We start from the raw sequence: 10,544 nt of genomic DNA on the forward strand, positions 1-10,544 counted from the left end.
AGAGAGACATAGACCAGGGACCACAGAAGAAGAGAGACATAGACCAGGGACCACAGAAGAAGAGAGACATAGACCAGGGACCACAGAAGAAGAGAGACACAGACCAGGTTAACAAAAGTCTTCACTCTGAACTTCTACTAAATTTCTCAGATAAAATGCCTCCACAGTCACTAACTCATACTTTTGATGGGAAAAATCATTGAGTGAACGAGATACTACGCCTTAAATGAAACAACCAGAAGCACTGATTTGACGGTGAGAACGCATGCTTTGCATATGAAAGAGCAGAGGCAGACTGATTGCCTTTCATCACTAACCTTGGCGCTGAAGAGCTTGGCTCCAAACAGGGGCCACTTTCGGGCGACGGTCAGGTAGATGCGCACGCACTCTGGCACGCTGCACCCCCGCAGGACCGTCCATTTGGTGGCCAGGCGCTCCATCAGGTCTCTGGTGGGGGGTGGGGGGGGGGTTGTGCACAGAGATTAGTGACACATATTCAGGTGTGCTGTGTGACTGTCAGGGAAGTTGTTTATCTGATGGGTGTCATGTGATAAAGCAAACAGAATATTTGAAATGATCTCTGCCTACGTGTGTGTGTGCGCGTGCTCATGTCTATGAAGGTGTGTATGTTTGTCTGAGAGAGAGAGAGAGAGAAAGAGAGAGAGAGGCTCCAGCAGTACCTGAGCTGCTCCAGGCTGCAGTCCTGTTTGTAGCGTTTGGGGTAAAAGCGCTCCAGGACCTGCAGCAGCATCTGCTGGACTTTTGGTGGGAAGGAGCTGCTGGGGCTGCAGGAGGCGGGGCGGTCCAGGTCGCCATATTCCACCTGTGGGCGTGGTCTATGGTCATTAACCTCCAAGAAAAACGCAGGCCGTGTCTGGAATTAGCCTCCTAAATCCTCAAAGTATGTAGCATGCATGGAATACCCTCCATACCTCCATACTATTTTTAAATCATACTGGAAGTGTCACAATTTGTCCTACCCTTGTGTGGCTATGCGCACGTGTCGATGTTGTTGAAGGAGAACAGCAGTGAAGCCGTGCGTCATTTTAAAAGCTAAGCTGCAAATTGAATTCATGAGACCAAAATGGTCGTTCACTTCCTGAAAAGTATGTTCCTGAATATACTCAGAAAAACCCTGGAAATAAGTATTTCATCTTGGGATTATAAGCACACTATATTTAGAGAAAACTTTACATACTTAACAAGTTTCTCATCCAGTGTACTCCAGAACTATACTCAATAGTAGGCAAGTGTGCTGATTTGGGCAAGCCCACAGTGTCCCTCTGACCCTCCCACAGCCACGCCCATGTACCTGAGCCATGAGAGCAGCCACCTCCAGTGCCAGCTCCTTGTTGACGGGGAAGTGACCTTTCAGGACTTCGTCATTCACCTGGTAGGCCAGCAAGAGGCGCTCACGCTCAGTCTCACCCTTCGCCTGGGCTCGGAAGCACAGTCTGGACACGCCCCAATCACACAGGGAGTGATAAAAATCACATATCAACAAAGAAGCAGTCTAAACACTGTCCCACCCACACACACACATTCTGGCACGCATTGTTTACCACAAATCACTGTCATGATTCGATTTCCGGTTTTCTGTCAGAATGCATGGCATCTTACATATCAGGATCTATGTTTTCTAGTAACCAAAATAAAAGCAGGATGCATTCTATGAATAATAAAGGGCACGTTGAACCAGCCTATTCCTGCCTCTCACCCAGTGCACGCTGGGATAGGCTCCAGCCCCCCCACCCCCGCGACCTTGACCAGGTTAAGCAGGTATAGATAATGGATGGATGGATGGACGTTCTAAATCAACACTGTCCCAACAAAAACCCGAACGTGAAAGCAAAATAGTACCTGCTCTTGTAGGTTAGGCGGACGATGCGGGTTCCCTCATATTTCCCAGGGTGCAATTCCTTCAGAGCCTGCTCCCACTTTGAGATGACATCGCAGATCTGGTCCATAAGAAAAAGAGGCTAATCAGCTGGGTACAGCTCCAGTGCATCACATGACTTAATCCTGATTCGCCCTAAACCACAAGCTCCACAGCATCCTGTTTCAAACCATAACTTCCTGTCTGACACCAAAACATCCTGTCTCAAATCAAAATGTCCTGTTTCAAACCATAGCTTCCTGTCTCAAACCACAACTTCCTGTTTCAAACTACAACTTCCTGTCTCAAACCACAACATCCTGTCGCAAACCACAACTTCCTGTCTCGAACCAAAACTCCAGCCCTGCGCTTCCTCACCTTGACAGTGGGCTGCAGACAGTGCTCCAGGTCCTTCCCGGACGGGTCGTCTGTGAAGAGGGCGAAGCCGGAGACCAGAGGCTTCCTCATCCCGGCCTTCTGGTTCAGCGTGTTCAGGAACTCCTCCACCGTGGTGGATCCATCAAAGCCCACCACCTGGTCACACAGGAAACTGAACTCTGACACAGAACCCAAACCACAGAGCCCTGATTGTGATCACAGAGGCCCCGTTTACACCTGGTCGTTTTGTGTGACTTGTATCTAGATTGCATCCGGATAAGATTTAACCACATTGCATTTAAATATGGCAGTCAGGTGCATCTCTGGTTAGCTGGGTTGAAATCCGATCATGAGTAATATGCAAAACCTGGACAACCCACTTTTTTCCGCCTCTCGGAGAGCAAAGATGGTAGCCGCTTCCAAATTAGCCAGTTTGTATGGCATTTTGCAGTCTCTTAAAGTTAAGGAAAGGTGCCATATTCAGGAGATAATGTACAACTGAAGACTGCTGATGAGATCATTTAATACAGCAGCGGCCCTGATTGCAGCCATAGCAAAACTAGTCTGTTACTTGTATAATATTTTGAATGCGTCTGAGATCACCTTGAAGTGGTTTAAGTGATCAGATTTGAATCTGTTATGAATTTATCTTGAGTGCACTTACACTTGCATTTTTATAGGGATTTTTAATCCCTATCTGGATATAATCTGGATGTTCAAGATGCATGAAAAGGCCAGGCGTAAACAGAGCCAGAGTCTTCTAGACTAGAAGTGTCCAATTTTATACAAAAGCGGCTGATATGGGTGCAGGTTTTTGTTTTAGCCCAACACTATAACACCTGTTTGAAATAATTAGCCAATCGTGAGTCTTCAATCATCTGGCTAGAACAGAGAATCCATGTCATCACACAGGCAACAAAACCTTGAAGGCAGAACCTGCATTCCTGGTCACACAGTTTGTAAGACTAAACAATGAACTGCTGACGTAAAAGAACATGAACCAAAACATTTAGTTGTTGCATAAACAGCACGTCAAAGTTACAGAGCAGGCTGCCCAACCCTGTTCCTGGAGATCTACAGGCCTATAGGTTTTTAATCCAACCCTAACAAAGCATACTTCATTCAACAGCTAATGATATGGTTGAGCTGCTAATTAGTAGGTATGTCAAACTGAGATTGAAATGAAAACCTACCGGATGACAGATCTCTAGGAACAGCGTTGGGCAGCACTGTTCAAGAGCATACAGGGCAAGGTGAAGTTCAGGTCAAGGTGTGTGTTAGCCTACATAACATGAGAGAGCAGCACGGTACAGTGCCTAGTACAGGTTAAGGTGTGTGAGAGAGGAGCAGTGTACAGTGCCTGGTACAGGTTAAGGTGTGTGAGAGAGCAGCACTCTACAGTACCTGGTACAGGTTAAGGTGTGTGTGTGTGAGAGCAGCACTCTACAGTACCTGGTACAGGTTAAGGTGTGTGATAGAGCAGCACTGTAGTACCTGGTAGGTGTTGTTCATGAAGTGCACCGGGATGCTGAAGGGCAGGGAGTGGTGGTAGGGGTTCCTCAGCAGGATGGACAGGATCTCCATGCGGGACGGCTTGGCCTCCCTCTCGCCATTCTGCAGCGTCCGCTCCACCGACCTCTGGCAGTACACCGCGTACTTCCCCACCTCCGTCCTGAGCAGGACCACATGGGTCACACGATCCACCATCTCACCAATCAGTTCAGCTTACACAGAGTTCAGAGTTAAAAGCATCACTCATGGCCCAATATAGAGGAAAACTGAATTCAAGTTTTGATGATCACATATCTCAAACCAACTGATGATTACTCAAAGATATTCCAAAATTACATACTGTATTTAATTTGGGTAAATCCATTATATTTTGAATTTAATTATCAATTCATTAATTGTTTCTATAATTGTAATAAAATGACACTTTGCAGAGACTGGAACTGTAGCCAGTTTAATGGTTTATCCGACAATACATCATAATTATGATATCTTAACTCAGCCACTCCTGTGCGTTATCTGAGTCTTTCAGGCACCGTTTGGACCATCTCTGTGGAATCTGCACTGGTCTTGCTAACATTCCTAACTGACACTTTAACCCGGCGGGAGGGAGAAAGGGCAAAGCCTCCAGAGAGAAAAGACACGCAAGACCAGCAGAGAGGGAGGAGTCAGATCCACCTATAACCACCGGATCCACCAATAACCACACACACATACACACACACCTACAAAAACACACCTAAGGCCTTTCCAAAGGCTCCGTGTGCTTAGACAACAATAACCAGTGTGCGCAATAAGAATTTACTGCTGAGTTTTTTATTTTATTTTAACAGCTAGTGTTTTTGAATGTCGTACTTCCAAATGTAAAAAATTTGAGTTTTTCTGTATGAAGGTAGATCACCCATTTTCTGTAAAATCAGACCCTATCTGGCTTTGTCACTGCAGCCCTGACCATTATAGTAAGTCAGCTCCCAGTGTTGGAATGACCTTTAATCTTGCGTGCGTCTGTGTTGTTGTGACAGCAGGCCTCCGTTATCCAGGTCAGCATTCAAGGTTGTCTGGTCCGAGGCTGGGGCGAATATGACTTGAGATCAAGGTGAAAGTGCAGAACCGCTTTGTTTGGTAATGGCAGTGTAAAAAGGGCTCCTCAGTGAAACGGACGTGTGGGAGAGAGGGAGAGTGTGTGCAGGTGTAACACAGATAAAAGGAGCAGGTGAATTACCTGGGGTCGGCGTGTCGCTGCAGGTACTCCCTCAGGTACCACAGGAAGTGGTGCTGGGGAAGGAAGAGGGCCACGCACACTGAGAGCAGTTGCCACCCCTGGGACACAGAGAAAATTGAAATCAGACACGAATTAAATACAAACACTAAATACTGACTGGGTGGACACATAGAAACACTAGGGGTATCATTTCATGAGAGTTTCTTTCCCAATTCATTTGTAAGAATGGTTAGGTCAGGGCTTACCTTTGCAAGTGAATGACTTGTGTCAGTATTCATCTGTGTGAGGGAATAACTGTGAGGCGTGTCAGTGTTAACCTGTGTCAGTGACTCACCTGTGTGAGGGAGTACCTGTGAGGTGTGTCAGTGTTAACCTGTGTCAGTGACTCACCTGTGTGAGGGAGTAACAGTGAGGTGTGTCAGTGTTAACCTGTGTCAGTACTCACCTGTGTGAGGGAGTAATTGTGAGGTGTGTGAGTGTTAACCTGTGTCAGTACTCACCTGTGTGAGGGAGTAACAGTGAGGTGTGTGAGTGTATACCTGTGTCAGTACTCACCTGTGTGAGGGAGTAATTGTGAGGTGTGTGAGTGTATACCTGTGTCAGTACTCACCTGTGTGAGGGAGTAACAGTGAGGTGTGTCAGTGTTTACCTGTGTCAGTGACTCACCTGTGTGAGGGAGTAACTGTGAGGTGTGTCAGTGTTAACCTGTGTCAGTGACTCACCTGTGTGAGGGAGTAACAGTGAGGTGTGTGAGTGTTAACCTGTGTCAGCACTCACCTGTGTGAGGGAGTAACTGTGAGGTGTGTGAGTGTTAACCTGTGTCAGTACTCACCTGTGTGAGGGAGTAATTGTGAGGTGTGTGAGTGTATACCTGTGTCAGTACTCACCTGTGTGAGGGAGTAACTGTGAGGTGTGTCAGTGTTAACCTGTGTCAGTACTCACCTGTGTGAGGGAGTAACAGTGAGGTGTGTGAGTGTATACCTGTGTCAGTGACTCACCTGTGTGAGGGAGTAACAGTGAGGTGTGTGAGTGTATACCTGTGTCAGTACTCACCTGTGTGAGGGAGTAACAGTGAGGTGTGTGAGTGTATACCTGTGTCAGTACTCACCTGTGTGAGGGAGTAATTGTGAGGTGTGTGAGTGTATACCTGTGTCAGTACTCACCTGTGTGAGGGAGTAACTGTGAGGTGTGTGAGTGTATACCTGTGTCAGTACTCACCTGTGTGAGGGAGTAATTGTGTGGTGTGCGGCAGTTGGTCTGTTTGATCAGCTGGCAGTACATCTCGTTCTGCAGCTCTGGATGCGTCAGGCACACTTGCAGGGCATTCTGGGCCAGGGACATGTGGTAGTCGATAGAAGGTGACTCCACAAGCACATTGATGAACAGTTGACATGACTGGAAAAGAAAAAGATTACATTTTACAAAAGATTACATTTACCTTGGCTAAACTCACCAAAACTAAAATGTAATCAAGAAACCAATGTAATTAAAACCAAGCGTTTGAATTTGGAATTTAGCTTTTTTTCCTAAATTGGTTTCTAGGGGATTTTAACTGATAGGAGTGACATAAGATTTAGACTTCAGAAATGAGAGGGCAGATTAAGTAAAAACATCAGCTCAACTTTGACCCACTTACTGATCACAAATCAGAAATGATTAACCCAAAGAGGAAAGCAGCACGACCTTTTCAGACAAGAGTTTTGATTGGTGGGAAAGCAAATAGAATAGACTTAATTCTGCCCTTGGATTTAAAGTGACATCTTGTGGTTACAGTGTTCAGAAAGTTACATACAGTAATAGAGTCATACAGTAATATGACTGTATAAATAATGTGCACTGCCACTCTACATGATCGATTGGGGGTGATGGCCCAGAGATGTGCTGGTTTCCTGCCAATGAGCTTATCTCCGAGTTATGCTGCTTAATGCAGTCAGTCAGACATGATTTGGGTGAATACACGACTGCCAGGGGTTTGAAAGGGAGAAGGTTGAATCTAGTTGCAGTTGTCCTGCAACTCCCTGCCACAAGGTGGCAGCAAACATCCACTGTGGCTGCTGTGAACGGTCCATTTTATAGTTTCCATGTAATTACATTTCAAATGAAATCAATACAGAAAATGGAGCCCACGTCGCTAGGGGCATTAAGAGCTCAGGTGACAGACATGAAAGGCTTTTTTTCCTGCTACATACGCATTAAAGGAGGACCTGAAATCATTCCCACGTTTCTCACGATAAGAAAAGAGAAAACAGCTGCAAGGAGCGGTAAGACTCTAGGTGCACGGAACGAGGGGGGAGGGGGGGGAGGGGGGGGATGAAATGCAGGAGGGGAAGGATGGAGGGAGAGCACAGGCGAGGGGAGTGTGTTTATATCAGAGGAACGCGGTCTTCCTTTTTCGGGGGAACACGGTCAAGGTCCATCGGCAGCCCCGCCGTCCCAGACTCCCCCGCCCCCTCTGCCCCGTGTCTGTGCTCCGCTCCCTCCTTTCATCCTCTCTCTATCACTCTTTTCACCCGCCCCCCCCCCCCCATTCAAGGAAATAACAAACGAGGGGAAGCATGGGGCTTGCTTAGCGAGCTGTTCCACTTTACCACACTAATGAGCTGGGGATGCCGGGTAAAGTTCCCCACTGCCGAGGTCTGTCCCACATGAAGCCCTTATCAGCTCACAGTGGAGAGCAGAGTGTGCAGGGAAGGAACCAACTGGGACAGACACACTAAGCGGGGGCAGGGGAGTGTTCCCTGACTGCGGGGGCCCAGACGGCGGGAGTTTGGGGGGTTGGTGGCAGGGGTGTGTGTGTGTGGGGGGGGGGGTTCTCACCTTGAAGAGCTTCAGGGCCTCTGTCTGCAGTGCCTCGGAGGGCAGGGTGGTGAGGGGCGAACGCAGCCCTTCCTTGCTGAAACACAAGGGGGCGCTCTTCCACAGCACGGAGTCTACGCGCAGACGCGCATTGGAAACGCACACGCAGGCACATGTGGGAAAGAGTACCATGTGAGAAAAGCAGAGGGAGAAGACACACAAGCACATAAACACACACTCACGCACACACACACTCAAAAACACACACATACACACATTTGGGCAGTGTCTGAATGAATAGTGCACTGAGTATTTGAACAGTCAGCACTAAAGATGAATTCCCAGAAGCTGTCACTGGCAGGACGGATGGCTCGCATTAGGCCTGTGGCAGGCTAGGGGGCGGAGCTTAACTGTAAGGGGTGATGCCTTATCGGTGTGCTCTGTAATAACTCACAGCAGTGAGAGGCGGTACTCTGGCTGTGCCACACACGTGTGTCTCACCTGGGTCTCCATCCACGTCCAGCAGTTTACCGATGAGCTGCTCGTACTCCGTGCCCACCTTCAGGCTGGCACTGCTGCCCGCTGCAACTGTCAGATGGTACAGCCAGGCATCCTGCATGTGTGTGTGTGCGTGTGCATGCATGCGTGTGTGAGTGTGTGTGTTTGAGGGAGATTAAAAGCACATGGGAGACTTGGTCACTTTTCAAGACAATGAGTTCGATTTATATCATTTATATCCACCTAAAGACAGTTTTAGAACACCGTGAGCAAAGACATTTTTCATACTAGTCAAAAGATGAATATTAAAGATGCGATATCTACAAATAGAGTTCTCATAAATACTTGAAAATAAAGAAAGACATGTAAAGAATTGCCCTGCTTCTTTAACCACGCTGCGTTTTAGTGCGGCTGCACATGTTTTTACCAGATGGGTCTCCCTTAATGGCAATTTAATGGCACGCTGCGGCTTGCGTAGCGGGCTGTAGCTAATTCTGGGGAAAACGTTACTGTACCTTCTCCTGCTTGGTCCCAATGAGCAAATACGTGGGGCTCTGCTCTTTCGGGTGCACCAGCAGAGTGTAGTGCGAGGAGAGGAAGCCCCGCCCACCGGCCTCGTAGTCCTCGTCTGAGTCACATGACCGGTCCACTTCCTCCACCCCGGCCTCCCGCATGCGCAGCTGCCCCAGCGGAAACTGCCCACAGACGGGGTAAAAAAAAACGTAAATGACGTTCTGACAGAAAGGAAGGCTCTGTTCTGTTCTGTGGTGCATGTACAGTTCGCTGACAGGAGCGAGCACGCACCTTGTCGTCCTGGTTACGGTAGTAGTAGAACGCCTTGCCAATGAGCGAGCACCACACCAGCTTTGAGTGCCCGTGTTTGACCTGAGAGAGAGAGGATCGGGAGGTTCTGTCAGACTGAGCGAGACTATCTGCTGCCGTCTAGAATGCAAACAGAACAGATAACTGTCACTGCAGATTATTAACTGCCATCTAGAATGCTAACAGAACAGATAACGGTCACTGCAGAGTATTAGCTGCCTTCTAGAATGCTAACAGAACAGTTAACGGTCACTGCAGAGTATTAGCTGCCTTCTAGAATGCTAATAGAACAGTTAACGGTCACTGCAGAGTATTAGCTGCCTTCTAGAATGCTAACAGAACAGTTAACAGTCACTGCAGAGTATTAGCTGCCTTCTAGAATGCTAACAGAACAGTTAACAGTCACTGCAGAGTATTAGCTGCCTTCTAGAATGCTAACAGAACAGTTAACGGTCACTGCAGAGTATTAGCTGCCTTCTAGAATGCTAACAGAACAGTTAACGGTCACTGCAGAGTATTAGCTGCCTTCTAGAATGCTAACAGAACAGATAACGGTCACTGCAGATTATTAACTGCCTTCTAGAATGTTAACAGAACAGATAACGGTCACTGCAGAGTATTAGCTGCCTTCTAGAATGCTAACAGAACAGTTAAGGGTCACTGCAGATTATTAACTGCATTCTAGAATGCTAACAGAACAGATAACGGTCACTGCAGATTATTAACTGCATTCTAGAATGTTAACAGCACAGATAATGGTCACTGCAAAGTATTAGCTGCCTTCTAGGATTCTAACAGAACAGATAATGGTCACTGCAGTGTATTAGCTGCCTTCTAGAATGCTAACAGAACCAGAACCATAACCATCTCTGCCTACAAAGGAGAGAAAATCACTGTGCATAAATTATGACAATCATTAACCCTGGATACTGACATTAGGACGATTCTGATATGGATATGGAAGGACTGAATGCAGAGGCATTGACTCTATCTTTGTGCGCTTTTCAATCATAAATTGGTAATGCAGCCAGCCAATGTTTCAGCACACATTCTCAAGCACAATGTTCTGGCAAACGGACAGTAGGAACCGGTGAGTGCCATCTCTGTTCATTCAGCTGTCAGTCATCTGTCAGGGACGCGTTCCTCACACCATCTCTAACACTCAAAGTGCTTCCTTCCGTTGCCTTGTGTCCCACTGACAGATATGCCTCAGCATCGGGAGCCCACATAGACCTCCCTCACATTCCTCTGGCCCCAACCCCAGCCTTGCCCCAACCTGAAAAAAAATAGTTTCTGGAATCTTCCCTAACCTTTTCCCTCTCCTTTACTCTTTTCTCTCTCTCTCACTCACTCACGCACTCTCCCTCCCCTCCCTTCTCTCTTTCATCCAGAAGCGCCTCTTCTCCCCCCCTCCCCTCCCTTCTCCCCTTTTCATCCAGAAGC

General features: G+C 47.4%; 1 protein-coding gene across 1 annotated transcript in view; it reads right to left on the reverse strand.

The window, feature by feature from the left end:
- plekhh1 (pleckstrin homology domain containing, family H (with MyTH4 domain) member 1) overlaps window positions 1-10,544 on the reverse strand; it is a 46,504-nt gene that overhangs the window by 5,018 nt on the left and 30,942 nt on the right. Inside the window, exons 15-26 of the mRNA XM_064307968.1 lie at window positions 9,084-9,164; window positions 8,795-8,974; window positions 8,283-8,394; window positions 7,803-7,915; window positions 6,204-6,380; window positions 4,986-5,083; window positions 3,749-3,926; window positions 2,255-2,410; window positions 1,861-1,958; window positions 1,313-1,454; window positions 681-823; window positions 318-447 (exon numbers count right to left, since the gene is read on the reverse strand). Coding sequence (XP_064164038.1) covers window positions 318-447; window positions 681-823; window positions 1,313-1,454; window positions 1,861-1,958; window positions 2,255-2,410; window positions 3,749-3,926; window positions 4,986-5,083; window positions 6,204-6,380; window positions 7,803-7,915; window positions 8,283-8,394; window positions 8,795-8,974; window positions 9,084-9,164 — 1,608 coding nt within the window. The remainder of the gene's footprint in view (window positions 1-317; window positions 448-680; window positions 824-1,312; window positions 1,455-1,860; window positions 1,959-2,254; window positions 2,411-3,748; window positions 3,927-4,985; window positions 5,084-6,203; window positions 6,381-7,802; window positions 7,916-8,282; window positions 8,395-8,794; window positions 8,975-9,083; window positions 9,165-10,544) is intronic.

Source organism: Anguilla rostrata, chromosome 1, assembly GCF_018555375.3.
Source record: "Anguilla rostrata isolate EN2019 chromosome 1, ASM1855537v3, whole genome shotgun sequence".
NCBI classification, from domain to species: domain Eukaryota; kingdom Metazoa; phylum Chordata; class Actinopteri; order Anguilliformes; family Anguillidae; genus Anguilla; species Anguilla rostrata.